Source organism: Pongo pygmaeus, chromosome 12 (genome assembly GCF_028885625.2).
Source record: "Pongo pygmaeus isolate AG05252 chromosome 12, NHGRI_mPonPyg2-v2.0_pri, whole genome shotgun sequence".
Lineage (NCBI taxonomy): Eukaryota > Metazoa > Chordata > Mammalia > Primates > Hominidae > Pongo > Pongo pygmaeus.
In genome coordinates, this window is record NC_072385.2 from 116,175,181 (window position 1) to 116,192,217 (window position 17,037).

A 17,037-nucleotide genomic window follows, 5' to 3' on the forward strand; every position below is an offset into this window, starting at 1 on the left:
ATATTCTTTTTTACATAGATATCCAATAGATCCAGAAGACAGTTGGTTCAAAGACTGTTTCGTTTTCCCATTGAATTGTCTTGGCACTCCGGTTTAAAATCAACTGACCATAAACATAAAGGCTTTTTTTCTGAACTCTCAATTCTATGCCATTGATCCACATTGACCTGTATGTCTACCTTTATACCAGTACAACACATTCATTACTGTAGTTTTGTATACTTAAAATCAGGAAGGGTGGGTCATGCAAACTCTTTCAAGATTCTTCCTAATATTCTGTGTTCCTGAAATTTCCATTATGAATTTTAGAATCAGCAAAGAAACCAGTTGGAATTAATGGGAATTACATTTAACCTGTAGATCAGTTTGGGGAGTATTGTCATCTTATGTCTTCTGATTCATGAACATGGAATGTATTTCCATTTATTTAGAGGTGTACAGAAATACAATTGAGGCTGAGTATGGTGGCTCACACCTGTAATCCCAGCATTCTGGGAGGCCAAGATGGGTGGATCGCTTGAGGCCAGGAGTTCATGACTAGCCTGACCAACATGGGAAAATCCCATCTCTACTAAAAATACTAAAAATTAGCCAGGCATGGTGGCGCACACCTGTAATCCCTGCTACTCAGGTGGCTGAGGCATGTGAATTGCATGAACCTGGGAGGCAGAGGTTGCAGTGAGCCAAGATGGCGCCACTACACCCCAGTCTCGACAACAGAGTGAGACTCTGTCTCAAAAAAAAAAAAAAAACTAAACAAAAACAAAATGCAATGATCATTGCACATTGGTCTTGTATTCTACAACCTGGATGAACTCACTTTATCAGTTTTAATAGTTTTCTGGTGGATTTCTTAGAATTTTTTGATACAATCTTGTCATCTGCAGAGACCATTTTCCTTTTCAATCTGGATGCCTCTCTAGAATTTTTAAGTGTGACCTAAATTAATGCATGACTTAATATTTGGTGGTATTAAAGTCAATACTGCATAGATTCAAAACAAAAGGGGGATAAGTGCTATAGAAGGAAAAAACAGAAAAATAAAAAAATTAGCAAGCAAGAAAACTGATTCCCACAGAATTATTAGTTAGCTACGTGATCCTGGGCTAGTTTCTAATCCTTTTGGTTATACATTTGATTTTCCAGATTTTTTTCCACTTGATATACCTGTGAACTTCTGGGGATACATAAGAAGTTACTTTGCTCAGTTTATTCAGCCATTACAAGCATGAATTTTACTAAATATACTGACATCTTCTCTCCTTTTCTATTTTTGCCCCTCAAAAGAGACTAAGACACCAAAAGTGGAAGAGCACACTAAAGGTATCTTCAAACTGAGGGAGAATATAACTCTTAGGAAAAAGAGTTATAATGGAAGACCTTGAAGGGCCTTCCAAGGTGGAAGAGCACACTAAAGGTATCTTCACACTGAGGGAGAAAATAGCTCTTAGGAAAGCCAGTTATAACGGAAGACCTTGCAAGGCCTTAAAAGAATGAAGAGAAGTATAAAGAATTATCCTCTTGGGAACAAGCTGGAATATAAATACTTTAGAGGCTTGTGGAAGAAAAAGTAAAAGTGAACAATTAGGTGAAGCATTTACTCTGTCAAGTACTTTACCAATATTTTAAAACTACAGTTAAGGAATAATAAGGACATGATAATGACATACATTATCAGAAGTTTTCAATACAGAGGATCTTTTAAAACCAGAGTTTTAGGTGACATTTAAAAAATTACAATTTTGATTAAAATGGCAAGTGTTTCATGACATAGAGAACATTAAAATTTTTACCACACATGAACTAGATATCTTCCCTCTGTCTCTGCTATTGCTGATAGTACTAAAATAGTAAGTTATACTTAAGTGTTTTAAATTTCCTTTCAAGTGCTTTGGAATCTTAGTTTTAATCTCTGGCGTAAAGGAAGAGGACTATCCAAACTAGTACCAGAGTTGTTTTCTTTCTTATGACATTGTAGAGAACTCAGAGAACTTTTTGCTGAATCTGGGAAACAGCTTTCTTCATTTTCAGCTGTTTCATAAGATCTGACACACTGTTCAGTTTCTTTAATATGTATCTTAGGGCTACTCAACTTTTTATGGCCACTTTCTTTGAAATGGGATGAATTATGCTTTTGAGAACTGTGCTTCATTCTTTGAGTTGTGTACTTAGCTTTCCCAAACATTGGGGCACTTTGTTCATCAGAGGAATGTCCGTCAAGGCAAACACTCTTCTTCATTAAAATTTTCCGAGTGGTTTGCATATCAACTTTTCTACTATGATCTAAAGCAGTATTTGGTGGTCTAACATTGCAGGTCTTTACCACTGTGTTACTGACAGAATAAGGGACAGAAGTATTGACTTTATAGTCTTCTTGAAGCAGCTGGTCTTCTTTTAGAATTTTAGAGTCTCTGGATTCATTTTGCAAGGGAATTCCTGGAAGACCCTTTGAAAGATGTGATGCACAATCAGAACCACTGTTAGCAATACAAGATTCTTTTACACTAAGTATGGACAAAGTTTTCAGGTTGACATCTGGTTGTAGATTATCCTGAGGATATGATGATTTTATAAATATTCGTTCCTTTAAAGGCAAATCCTGAAGACATAAATCAGTAATGCCAGAAAGTAGATGCTCTTCAGGACTAATCCCATCAGAATCCTCATCCAACACTTTCTTTATGTTTGCAGTGTGCCTTTCTGATTCACATGACAGTTGTTCTGGGATATTTTCAAAGCCACCAGGGATGGCTGATAGCTCTGATTCAACTTCTGATTTTAAACCATGAGAAAAAGTATTCCTTTGAATAGCTGGAGAATTACTAAAAGAAGTACCTTCCCAGTCAATAGTGCTCAAGTGTAGATCAGCAATCACGGATATATTATGAGATGAGGTATTGGGTCGACTAGATTCTGAAATTAGAGACTTACTGACAGCTTTAATTTGCTGTATAGCCAAAGGTCTTAGAGAAGACATGAACTGTTCTTGTGCATTCAAACATGGAGTATTTTTAGGTAAAAGCAAGCTATTCAATGAGGCAGAAATAGATTCCGGTGGTAATGTAGGATCAGGGGAAATCCCCAAATTTAACTTGGAATTCTGCTTATGAAAGATTTCACATGTGGGTTTTAAAGTCATGTGTGACTGAAAGCTCATTACTTCATCTGGTTCTGGCAAATTGTTTTCTTTAGGCTTAATACCTGAAAAGAAAAAAAACATATAATCAACATTTATTTTCTTTGCTTTAACTTGGGTAAAAAATAAAAAAATAAACAGTTCAGAGAGAAATCTCTATGAATAGTTTTTGCTTTTTTTTGATCTCGGTGTATTGCTAGATTATAAAATATTTCCCTCTGAAAACAATGTTATAATTGAGTTGTTTTCCTCACTGAGTTCTGGGAAATAAAGAAAACATTTAAAATCCGAATATGCTATAAACAGTAGCTGCTGAACAATTGGTCAGTGTAACTATTATTATTAACACGTGCCTGTTAGTAGACAGAGCAGAATGATTTATTCCTGGCTTTTCAGCTTTAAAAGAAAGTATGTGAAGACAAAGAAGGAAGAATACAATTCTTGACTCTTGATTTTATAGATTTTTCAGTAAAATTTAGACAGAGCAGATTCAAACAGAAGAGGTGGCTCTTCTATAACATTTGCATGTGGCATAAATAGCTATCAAACCCAAAACTTACGTTTTTGTTTCTTCCCTTTAATTTCTAACTTTTGTTTTTGGTAAACAGCAACGATCTCAGGATATGCTGCTTCAAACAATGATTCTTCCTCAATTGTTAATAGAGCAAATTCTCCATGTTGTTTATCTTCCATAGCATAATGTTCTAAAAGATTAAAAATACAGCAAAGTGTCCTTAATTAGGCATTTAAAAAAGTTCAATCGGCCAGGCTTGGTGGCTCACACCTGTAATCCCAGCATTTTGGGAGGCCAAGGCGGGCAGATCATGAGGTCAGGAGTTCGAGACCAGCCTGACCAACACCAGACCAGCCTGATCAACATGGTGAAACCCTGTCTCTACTAAAAATACAAAAATTAGCCGGGCGTGCTGGCACGTGCCTGTAATCCCAGCTACTCAGGAGGCTGAGGTAAAAGAATCACTTGAACCTGGGAGGTAGAGGTTGCAGTGAGCCGAGATCGCACCACTACACTCCAGCCTGGGCAACAAAAGCAAAACTCCATCTCAAAAAAAAGAAAAAAAAAATCAATCTTTCCAGGTAAGTAGCTTTATCAGGTAAAATAAGTCATTCACAAATGAACTATTCATTGCAAATCTTGCTTTATAACACCTATATTCTAACAATCTGTTGATAGCAGTACATAATTTATTTTCTTTTTGCCTGGCAATAGCCGGATGGAGATTCTTTCTAAATTAGAACTTTAAATCCTCTTATTTCAGAGATGGTAGCAGTAGCTGAAAGGACAGAAAACTTTGTTTAGGTAAGGTTGGTTGGTTTAATTCAGTTATGTAAGTGTTAAAATTCCAGGTAAGAAATGAAACAGTTTCCTAAAACTCAACATCAGCTTTCTTTAGTGATGGCTTCTGAAAAGAACACAATTGAAAGGGCCATCAAAAGTATTACTACTTTCCAGGCTGGGCGCAGTGGCTCACGCCTGTAATCCCAGCACTTTGGGAGGCCGAAGTGGGTGGAACACCTGAGGTCAGGGGTTCGAGACCAGTCTGGCCAAAACAGTGAAACTCCATCTCTACTAAAAATATAAAAATTAGCCAGGCATGATGGCAGGTGCCTGTAACCCCAGCTACTTGGGAGGCTGAGGCAGGAGAATCACTTGAACCAGGAGGCAGAGGTTGCTGTGAGCCAAGATGGTGCCACTGCACTCTCCAGCCTGGGCAACAGAGCAAGACTCCGTCTCAAAAAATAAAGTATTATTACTTTCTAGATTGTTGTTTCAGAGGGTATCAATGTCTCAAGCCCAATCTAACTGGACTTACAAGCAATTAATAAATGAAAATAAGAATGTTCATATGTAAATTTACAGTACAGTGTATATATAAACAGTGCACTCGATTCTTGTGTTTATTTTATATGTGGGCAAAACTATAAAATAAGCCAAATTATAAAGAAAATACTGATAAGGTTAAAGCACAAACCAAGAGAATGAGTGATCTTAAAAGTGTTTCTTAAGTTAAACGAGCTTGGGGTACATTTTCTCCTGTAATAGCTCCCACAAGGGTCAGTGAAAATGGGTATCTGATCCTCCGTTCTCGACAGGAGAGTTGCATTGCCAAACTGAATTAATATCATTTTCTTTCCTGAAAATATACTAGTTGGTGTAACTGTTTCTAAATATTTTCCAAAATTCTTCAACATTCTATCTTCCTCTTACTGCTTGGAATGATTTATCTAATTCTCTATAATTTCATTCTTCAAAGTTACCTACAGCTTAAACTTCCATTGGACAAATCTGTTCTCTCAAATATGATGATACAGTTTAATTTCAAAGCCACACAGAAATCAACTTGGTGTCATTTTTCATTTTAAATTATCTGTGTTTCACTATCTCCAGTTTGGGAGCTAATTCAGAGTTCACTGTATTTCTGTCTGTAGCAAAAATAAGAATAATTTGACAATAAAGAATTCCCACTGAAAACTAAGCAGGGTTAAAAAAAAAAGGAAAGTAAGTGTACCCCAGGGGTATTTTAGCAATCTCAATTTTTTCAGATGCAACTATACATGACATTGAATGACCACAGCATTTGTAAAAGCATTTATTTGAGAAATATAAATAAAAATTATTTCAGTATTACTTCCTTAAACATTACAAAAGAAATGTCAAATTGAGACATTAAAATAAAATCAAAGTTTATCATATTTACTATTAGTCAAAACCTATCTAAAACAACAGAGGCAAACTATGAAATCAACCTGTGGTGCATGTGATGGGTTTCATCTTTATTTTTCACACACATGCTGTGTGTGTGTGTATATATATATATATATACACACATACACATATACAATATTTACTAGACATACATGGTCAAATATTATAAATGGAATATTTTCCTTAAAGTGAATACATACCAGGCTTTTCCCATTCTATTTCAAAACAATGAACTCCATTTCTGATTCGGGTCTTAACAATTCTGAAAAACAAATTCATTTAATGAAGTCTAATTGCATAAGATATTTGGAAATTTTCCATTTGTAACCTGAATAATTTCCATAGATTTTTTTTTCCCAGGTAAAAACATTTTAAGGAATTACTGCCTATTCCTTTGACTAGTTTATTCAAAAGATAATATTGTTAGGTACATAGAGTTTATTATTGTTAGTTCTTCTAAGTTGTTTCTTACCTTACTATGCAGTGTTCCTCATCTTCACAATAATGATTTTTGTTTTAAAATTTGTTATATTACTTTGGTAGGTACAGTATTTGTCTACTAAGTCTTCTTAAATCTCTTTATTTTCAAACTCTGTGTAGTATTATTCTACATGTACTTTGTAAGCTGAATATTGCTGAATTTTATTTACTTATCAAATATAATCTGTCTTTTAATAGGTGAGTTTAATCTGCTTACATTTTTGGTGATTACTGATATAGCTGCTGGATTCATTCATGCATCTTATTTTGTTTGCTGTCACCAGCTTTTTCTTTGTTACTTCCATCTTCCTTCTTCCTGTATTATTTTGGTTTGATAGTTTTACTTTCTTACTTTAATTGTGCTGGTTTGGAAGACAGAGATTATATTTCTAGCAGGTACTCCTAAGTGTTTGAATGCATACTTTGGGAGTTTTGGCTTATCATCATCATCATGTATTAATCATTAAATATTATACAAATATTTATATACATAATTTTTTCTATTTAGTCAGTTTATTAAATTATCCAAATATGTTTTAATCAATTCCTGAGCTGACCACTGTTTCTTGTAATTCACATCTTCCCTCCGTGTTCATTTTTTTTCTTGCTGAAGTATATCCTTTAACAACACTTTAAAAAATAAATTATCCTTTTTTTTTGAGTCTTGCTCTGTTTGCCCAGGCTGGAGTGCAGTGACGCCATCTCAGCTCACTGTAACCTCTGCCTCCTGGGTTCAACAGATTCTCGTGCCTCGGTGTCCCAAGTAGATGGGATTACAGGCATGTGCCACCATGCCCAGCTATGTTTTGTATTTGTAGTAGACAGGGGTTTTTGCTATGTTGGCCAGAATGGTCTAGAACCCCTGGCCTCAAGTGATCCGCCTGCTTTGGTCTCCCAAAGTGCTAATCCAGGCGTAAGCCACCATGCCCAGCCCTTTAACTGCACTTTTAAGGAAGGTTTATGAGTGGTAAATTCTCTTAGTCTTCATATGTTTAAAAACGCTTTTCCTATGAATAATGTTTTAATGATTTCAAGGTTGTAAATTACTTTTACTCGGTACTTTGAAACATCACTCCAGCATCTTCTGGCATCTATTACTGTTATGAAAGATGTGTGCTATCAGATAGTTGATCTTTTTTCTTTGATACTTCCCAGCAAACTGTTTATTCTGAAAAATTTCAAACCTTTATAAAAGTTGCAAAAATAGAACAATGAATGCTCACATACTTTTACCGAGATTCATCAATTGTTAACATTTTACCACATTTGCTTCCTCCATTTGCAAGTTAGTTGCAAACATGTCTCATGGCACATCACCCCTAAATACTGCAGCCTGTCTATGTAGAGTATTTTCCTACACTGCCACAAAAAACTTTCACACTCTGGAAGTTTAACAATGATACAATATACAGACCATATTCAAATTTCCCCAACTGTCCTAAAAAAAAGGTCCTTTATGACTTAAAAACAATTCAGAGTTCAATCAGGATCATTTTTCTTGAATTGTGTTGTCTCTTTATTTTAATCCAGAAAACTATCTAGATTTTTTTTTGTTTCATTTTTGAAGAGTCCAGGATAATAGCTCCACAGAATGGTTTTCACTTGGATTCATTAGATTGTTTCCTCATGATTAGATACAGATTAAACTTTCTTTTTTTTTGAGACAGGGTCTCACTCTGCCACCAAGTTGGGAGTGCAGTGGTATGATCTCAGCTCACTGCAACCTCCACCTCCCAGGCTCGAGTAATCCTCCCAACTCAGCCTTCCAAGTAGCTGGGATCACTGGTGCTCTCCACCACGCCTGGCTAATTTTTTGTATTTTTGGAAGAGATGGGTCTTGAACTCCTGAGCTCAGTCGATCCACCGGCCTCAGTCTCCCAAAATGCTGGGATTACAGGTGCGAGCCACCACGCCCCACCTAGCTCAAGCTTTTCTGGCAAAAATATGATAATGTAGTATCTTTCTCAGTTTAACATATTAGAAAGCATATGAAATCAGTCTATTGTTCTTTTATTGGTAATTAATCATTGAGTTAAGCTGATGTCCACTGGACTTCTCCACTTTTGAAGATACCATTTTTCCTTTGTAATTAATCTGTAGAGTGGTACTTGAGACTGTGACTATCCTTTCTCTCCAGCAATCTTTCATCTAATGGTTTTAACATCCACTGATGATTGTTGCCTGATTGGTTTGGTACTTTTTAAGATATTCCTTTTATCGTTGATGTCTACAATATGCCTTGGGTATTTCATGTATTGCGACTATAATTTGGAGTATAACTATCTGTCTTAAATTTTGGAAAACTCTCAGATATCATCTCTTCAAAAATTACTTTTCAACCTTTTCTTTTATTAGCTTCCAGGAATTAATCCAAAACTACTCTTAAGCATTTTTTATATGAGAGTCTTTGAGATGATTTGTGTGTGACTTGTCTTCCAAATCACTAATTTTTTTTGACCAAGTTCAGCCTAGAGACCCCTTTATTGCTTTTTATTTCAACAACTATTTTTAAGCCAATAGTTCACTTTTTATATCCATCCATTTACACACATTTTTATAATTTTGCCTTCTGTTGCTTACAGACATATGTCATCTTTTTGAGGATTCTAGCATTCTGAAAGGCCAACCACACCCACCCCCTGCATAAAACCTGCCAGACTGTTTTAAAACTTAATTTAATCTGAAGTGAATTCATGACCCAATTGTTGATTTTTAAAATATTATATTTCTTCATATGTTAAGCTTTCTTCTTCAATTCTTTTATACTGTATCTGTCTTCACTTCTATCTCTCTAGTCTTTTTGAGTAATTTCCAGTGGGCTTTCTGGGCTTCAGGCAGCATTTGATTAGTTTTTTATTGTCTACCCCAGGCTCTAATCCCGATAGGAACAGAGAAATTCCACCCTAGCTACTGGGTTTCAAGAAATAAGCCTGACTCCATCAACATCTTGCACTTTTGGTCCCCGTTTTTTTTTTTTTTTTTTTTTTTTCTCTGAAGCGATTTACCTCCTGGATGATACTGCTGCTTCTAGATTTAAGGCTCTGCAAAACCAGTTTTAGTTCCCACATTCCCTTTACACGTTTGTTCCTTTCCTGGTCCACTGAAATAGTTGTCTTATAAAGCCTGGCTATATCCTTTTATGCTTGTTTCTTTTTATAATCTATTATTACTATGTGTTTGAAGTAGAAAAGTATGATAAAGCATGACTTACTATGTTGTTCTGATTATAAGCTCTGAATAAGCTTTTAATATTCCAGGAGGCCTTTCCTCCACCTTTACAAAAACGAGCTTAAAGATATTAGGAATATTTTAATTGTAAAATACTCAAGTAAAAACACCATCTTCACCATACAGTTCTTTACATTACCGAATTGGCTGTAGTTGATTAGAGTTTCTGCTACCAAGCTTTCTTTCTATCATGTCATAATGGGTCAAAAGTACCAGCAATTTCTCACATGCATAGTGACTGGGCCACTCCATTTTTTCAAGAGTAAATCTCTATAAATATAATAAAAATAAAACAAGATTTTGTTATCTCTTGGAGACAAATAGCACTCCTAGGTGATATTAATATTTTTTCCTTTAGAATTAACGTAAGTTAAAGTAGTATCAATGAGAATGTTCTAGAAAGAATGAGCCTCCTAAGGAAGAATCATTATTGCATAATGATTAAGAGTGAAGGCTCTCGGTTTGAACGCCAGGATGATATTTCTTAGATGTTGGGTAACTTACTTAACCTCTCTTAGCCTCAGTTTTACCATCTGTAATGTGAAAATATTATAGCCCACTTCACAGATTATAAAGATTGAGATTACATGTAATGCGTTAAACAAAACAGCAAATTTAAATGTCTAACAAATGTTGGCTGTCATTATTAATGTGGCTGTCATTATTAATACTTGTAAGTACCCAGCTGTTGCAATTTATTGAGCCACTCTGTGTCCCTAGCCACTATATTAGGAGTTAATATAAATAATCTCATTTAATCCTCATGGTGACTTCGTGAGATAAGTAATATTATTTCTATTTTGAGAATAATACACATCCAGGGTCACACAGTAGGTGGAATACGGTCCAAATTTAAATTTAGGTCATTAATTTCAGACCTCAATGTTTTTGTAAATGATACTACCTTCCATAATTATATACTTGATCTTAACATTCTCTTGTTATTAAACCCTCTTCCCCCAAAATATCCCTGGATGCAATATATCCACATATGCTAATTAAGGCATCTTCTAAAACAGCATAACTATACTTTGTCTTGTAGTGTGCAAAGATGGCCACTGTATGGCAAATGAGAGAGTAGAAATAAGTGCTGAAAAAATATAAGAGCTGCCTGTTTTAATTTTAAACCTCCTCTCAGACCAATCAGAGTGAATATCTGTTCCTATCTTTCCAGCATATAACTTCATACAGTAAAGAAGAATTTATTTTCAGATACCTGAAACAATAACAAATCAGGTCTTTGGTACCTGATAACCTTCACCAATTTATCCTTGTTTAAAAGGAATTCTTGAATAACCTAGCAAGAAAAAAGAAAACAGGAACTGAGACTTAAACTTCTAAGAAAGTTTCTAAAATTAATACAGTTGAATTACTGGATATTACCTCATGGAATGGGAATCCCTCACAACAGCAAGCTTTCCTGAAAAAAAAAATTATATACATGTTATTACTACAATCAGACAATTTTAGACTCTGAAATCATCTCAGCCAATCTCCTCCCATTTAATAAGAAATGTGAATTTACAGTATCCCAAAAAGTCAAGCTTCTCTTTGAATAACTATTACATTACTGTCTTCTAGGTTAGCTAAATTTTTGAACAGAAATGAAAAAAAAACTTTTGTTAAACATGTGACTAATCTAGACGTGGGGAAAGATTATATGGAAATAATTCAACCAAAGCTATGTATATAGGTCATGCCAGGAAAAATCATGAGTTCTTAAAAAAACTTACTTCTTAATATTGTTCTCTACTTCATTGAGTTGCCTATCATGTTCTGTACGGTGCCACTCACAAGGGCAGCAGTATTCATAGTCATGTGGCTCACAATATTTATCACTTTTACATAATCTGCATCCATTACGTTCATGATCCTTAGGTGAACCTTTATGGAGACCCAAAAAAAGTGTAATATTTTTTGCCTTTTATAATTACTTTCTACATACATTCTTTTTGCCGGTATCTAAATTTTCCAAAATTAATATTGCCTAGCACACTACCTAGCATATAGAAAGGTTTCAATACATTTAGGATGAATAGAGTAATAGACACCATAGTAATTCTTGGGCTCAAGTAGATCTTGAGCTATTACTATCACACGACACTTTAGAAAAAATTATTCCTCTATCTGAAAGTGTTAATTAGACACTTGAAGTTACACATTTACAATAATCAACAACAGAAAACTTTCTGGTTTAAGTGGAAGCTACATGCATAAAAAGTAGAATGTAATTACTGCCAAAAAAAGATTATTTACTTAATAGAATAGCTCTAATAGAATAGTTTCTTTAATGAGTGTATTAAAAGAATATAGCAGTTAATTACCTCTGCTAATGTCTAGCTCTCTGTTACAGTTATTTTTAAACTATCCTTGGAACATGAACAAATGATGACTGTGGCACGGGTGTGGAAATTTAATTCCCTTAAAAAGCAAAGTGTGATTACTTTCAACATTGTCTTGAGAACATGTAAGAGCACCTATACTTGATATGACCTTAAATTGTCATTTATAAGTTATCAAAAAACTATACAATAGCATCTTACTTATAAAAACATTGATTTTCTTCCATGATTTTATCTATAATTTAATAATGTTAATAAAAATATATTAAAACAACTAGATATAGCAGAATTTCTTTTAAAAGATGAGTTAACATGATATCCTAATCTCTTTTGGGAATGAAATGCCTTTCTGATCCAGTACGTGTTCCGTAGTGTCTTTTTTTTTTTAAACCAAGACTAATGAAGAAGATCCAAGCTATTTTCAAGAATAGTGAACATGTATTAGAAATTAGCTTTAAGTCACTGTCTTCACACACAAAATGCATTACAGGACAATGAAGAATCATTTAAGTAGATAAATATAAATCACCAATATATTAACAAATGGTTTCAGTTCCATTTTCCCTAAGACTTATTAGTATATATTTTTTTCTTAAAATGGATTTCTATATTGAAAACATAGTTTTAAGATCTAAGTAATTTGGTATCATAGTTTGAAACGTACTTATCCTATATTTATCATCTATATCACATTATTGGTTTCAATAAACATTTACTGAGTGACTACTATGTGTATATAACAAAACTCCTGACTGCAAGGAATTCCCAATCTAGTGGAGAAGACAATGTAAAACCCTTCAGAGTATTATTAATATTGGTATGTAAAAAGTACTATGTGAACAGGAATTAAAACATGGGTATGAGATACTAATAACCATTCCCTATGTCTCCTTACCTGGATGGGAACATACGGAACAATGAGCCAGTTTTTTAGTGACTAGCGGTTGTGGACTAGAGTTACAAGATGTTTCATTCCACCGATTAAACCTTTAATAGAAAGTGGTTTTTAAAAAAGGAAAAAAAATTAGGTCACAAAAACGGTATGTTCTCGAATATCAGGCTGATCTATTCACTTTCACCTACCTAATTATTTTCCCTTTGGTGGCTGATAAAGTTGCTGGCCTAGTGTGGGAAAACCCTCAGTCACAAGCTTTAAATGTGGCCCCAAGGCCCAAGGACAGCAGAACTGCAAGACAGGAGAGAGAGTATATGTGTGTATCTATATATCTGTATCTCTATTAAAAAAAATTGTGTGTATATATATATATGTATGTATATATATATATGTGTATATGTATATGTGTGTATATATATATCTCCAATCAACCTTTTTTTTTTTTTTTTTTGAAGAATCTTAAGTTAGGCAGCAATATGTGAGTAGATTGATTTGTGAATGTCTCCTTTTGATCTCTTCTCTGTGTGCCAGAGTACAAAACAGAATCATGAACATTTCTCTATATCAGAAAGAAGAGTAAAGACTAATATATAAAATTAATCACTTGTGCAAAGAGCAAAACATTACCTGCTTCATAAAAGATTTTAAGAAAAATGTATAGTACTATAAAGATTTCTACTAATTAAAAGTTAATTTTGTTTTTGGCTAAAGTTCCAGGTTAACATAAAGCCACAAAGGGTATGGTTAGGTATTAATCATAAAACATATGTGTTCTGAATTATGTTCCTCTACTTACACAAGTTGAAGTTTTTATAAAAGCTAAATTATCTCTTCAGGTCATTGTGCAGTATCTGGTACTTAAGAGTTACTATTTAGCTTCTGGAATTTCTGACTCATTTACTACAAAGACCAAGTACAAGCCTGTTAAAAATTAGCATTAATTGCTTCCAGATAAAGAATAGCACTGCAAAAATTAAAAATAACTGAGAGGAAAAGTCAGTATATAAAACAGAATAATAGATAATTATAAAATAAATGTAATTTTATTATTTTCAAGTGTCAACAGTGCTTATTTGCTGAAACTGTTTCAATAAGAATGGTTTGGAGTTAGCCAGGTGTTATATTCACTTGCTTTTCCTTCTTTATATTATTTTTTACAATTCCCAAATGATTCCCTAACTCACCCCCATGCCAAATTATACCTTTTCTTTCTTACTTGGGCATAGTAATAACTGATGTCAATAATGGATTTATTGAAGTCTTAGATTTATCAACAGTTTTACAGCTAAAAGAGAAGTATCATAGGAAAGAATACAGTGATTCGATGTATTTTTCATGGTCATTCCTTTTTCATTTTTACCTCTTAACATTTTTTTCAGGCACTTGCCATCTCGAACCTGCTGGAGGCCAAGACTGTTTTAAGTTTCCCAGTGTCCTAGTTCCTTTCTTATTAATTCTATACCTATCATCATTAATATTAATTTTTATCAAGCATTGCTTTCATCAGTAAATATAATTCATGTGTTTTTGAGATAGTAAATAGCATAGTTTGTTAACTTCTATATAATCTGCATCTTGTTTTGAATCCTCAAACTATAGAGACTAAATGAATTAATGTTATTATTAAATATGTAGCTATAAAGCAAAGGCCAGTCGAGTGAGATTTCAATTAATGTTGCTTATTATTAAATATTTACAACATGCCACAGACATTTCATTTACAGAAAGAAAATACAACATCAAAGTATTAAATACAATATCAAAGTATTAAATACAAAATTATTTTAATGTCATGTTTATCTTTACCTTTTGGTAAAAGGGTTTAAAACAGCTAGTGGCAAAATGCCCATGGTCGTACATAAATGCACTTGACATTGTACTAAATGTGTTTAGTGAGCTAACAATAGATTTTTTTAAATGCAGTATGGTGGCTGGGCATCGTGGCTCATGCCTGTAATCCTAACACTTTGGGAAACCAAGGCAGGGGGATCACTTGAGCCCAGGAGTTCAAGACCAACCTGGGCAACATATGGAGACCCTATCTCTACAAAAAAAAAAAAAATTTAAAAATTAATATATTAACATGTTTAATATAAATAATATGTATATTTTAAATGCAGTATGATGGCTGGGCACAGTGGTGCATATCTGTTGTCCCAGTTACTCAGGAGGCTGAACTGGGAGGATCACTTGACTCCGGCAGGTTGAGATTGCAGTGAGCAGTGATTGCGCCACTGCACTGCAGCCTGGGCGACACAGTGAGACCTTGTCTCCAAAAAAAAGAAAAAAAAAAAAATGCAATACGGCTTACAACATGTATTCTCATCCTTCCTTTGGAAAATTTCAAAATAAATAAAAATAAATTATCTTAAATCAAAATATAGGTCAGTTTAAAAATACAAAACCCTTTTTTGGAAAACAATTGTTTCTTGTACTATTCGTTATTAAGTTCAGCAAGAATAAAAGTTCAATGTCACAAGAGAAAGTAATTATTAGTTACCTCTGAAGTAAACTTTGCCCTTTCAAAATCTGTATAAGTTTTAATGCTTGCTCTTTTCCAACTCCAGGGACTCCCTTTCAGAAAGTGGAAAAAAAAATAATTCCAATGTTAATCACTAGGAATGGTTAAAAGTACATTAATTGAACGGAAGAGTCTGCAGCTGAAAGAATGAGGTAACTCTTCAATAAAGATAGGAAAAGATGTGCAAGATACACTGCTATGCATAAAACAAAAACTGCACAATAGTGTATATGATCAGGATTTGTAAAGTAAATGACAATTACACTGTTATCTATGTAAACAAAAATTTCAGCGAGTTATATACTAAACCACTGATGGTGTTTATTTTAGGGAAGGGAGGGTCATAATTATAGAGGGCTTTCATTTACTATGTTAATTATTTGGATAATATTTTAATTTAACCTAACTTTATGTTTGTAATCAGGAAAAAGCAAGTTCATTTAATTACATGAACATTTAATATTCCAAAACCCAGACAAACAGAGAACAAAGGAAGTTTTAAGTTAACTCTTGAAATTAAAAACTTAAGAAAATTTAAAGTGTGAATTTCCAATATACAAAAATGATATGCCTTAACGTATATTCCTGTCACAATTTCTGATTTAAACTGAGTCTTCCAGCCCCTATAAGTGTATGAATATGTCCTCATAAGCAGAGCTGTTATTTAACCAGTGCGCACTAGGATTGACACACTTGTGATAACTGGTTAGTAAATAGCTACTGCCCAAGCATTCTGAGTATCTGCCTGCACAGGAATGTCCCATCTAATCTGAACACTTCCCAATCCACCTGTACCCAGAATCCAGCTACTAAAAAGAGAGTCTATGGCACAGCAGGGATACTCAGAAGTCTCTTCCGTCTCTATTGCCTATGTCTTTGGCATACATGTTATTAGATATCTTGAATATCATTCTTCTGGTATTAGCATTTGCTTTAAGTTTTTGAAGGCAAATCAAGTTAGTACATAGTCTTAAAAGTCTTTAAGTAGAACAATGTAAATACATAGCAGTTTTGGTTTTAAAAAACACAAAAGGTCAATATAGCTATGGCTAATGCATAATTTAAATACCACTGTAGCTAAAGTTGGTTTCTGTGAGTTCAAGTCAGCAAATTTTTTCTTAAATTAAACATTGGGCTGTTTATAGATTTTAATTATGATATAATTTTATTTAGGAAATCGTCTTTTACTTTAGAAGGAGAATTACAACAAAATAATGGTTTGTGGTATTTAAAAGTTTCTTTCCTCCTGCTTTCTTTTCCTAACAGTTTAAAAAAAGTTCTTTCATGATATAAATTATAAATTAGGCTTAATAATTTTATTATCCTGCTATATTTTCCTTTCTCCTGAGCTTAGATGGAAAAAAAATTACATGTCATTCTTCTTTATACTTCTCTTGGGAATACAGGTAAAATGAGGGATTTGTAAGGATACAGAAATGATCAATAGGAACATAATAAGGGAACTACATAGTAAGACCTACAATACCAGTCATTTTATATTTTTAAACACTACATTTAAAAACATGGGATTATTCTCATGATACTTAACTCATCACTCACCTGTTATACCTATTTGTTACAGAGCACTAGATTGTGCATCTTAAGATATAAATATTTCCATGAGCAAAACCCAGCACAACGCTGAGAGGCATGGAAATATGAATGGCTTATCCCAATGATCACGTGACTTAGCAACAGTAATAGCATTGA

General features: G+C 33.7%; 1 protein-coding gene and 1 long non-coding RNA gene across 8 annotated transcripts in view; one reads left to right on the forward strand and one right to left on the reverse strand.

Moving 5' to 3' along the window:
• Positions 1-17,037, forward strand: part of LOC129025018 (uncharacterized) — a 36,002-nt gene that overhangs the window by 16,714 nt on the left and 2,251 nt on the right. The window contains exon 2 of the long non-coding RNA XR_008497154.1: positions 15,374-15,479. This is a non-coding gene — a long non-coding RNA (uncharacterized LOC129025018). The remainder of the gene's footprint in view (positions 1-15,373; positions 15,480-17,037) is intronic.
• Positions 1,576-17,037, reverse strand: part of GEN1 (GEN1 Holliday junction 5' flap endonuclease) — a 28,468-nt gene continuing 13,006 nt past the window's right edge. For all 7 annotated transcript variants that reach the window (XM_054472422.2, XM_063648936.1, XM_063648935.1 and 4 more), the window contains 9 exons: positions 15,307-15,380; positions 12,807-12,898; positions 11,303-11,453; positions 10,953-10,989; positions 10,786-10,866; positions 9,709-9,839; positions 6,062-6,123; positions 3,697-3,840; positions 1,576-3,201 (listed from right to left, as the gene is read on the reverse strand). In XM_054472422.2, coding sequence (XP_054328397.1) covers positions 1,883-3,201; positions 3,697-3,840; positions 6,062-6,123; positions 9,709-9,839; positions 10,786-10,866; positions 10,953-10,989; positions 11,303-11,453; positions 12,807-12,898; positions 15,307-15,380 — 2,091 coding nt within the window. In that variant the 3' untranslated portion in view covers positions 1,576-1,882. The remainder of the gene's footprint in view (positions 3,202-3,696; positions 3,841-6,061; positions 6,124-9,708; positions 9,840-10,785; positions 10,867-10,952; positions 10,990-11,302; positions 11,454-12,806; positions 12,899-15,306; positions 15,381-17,037) is intronic.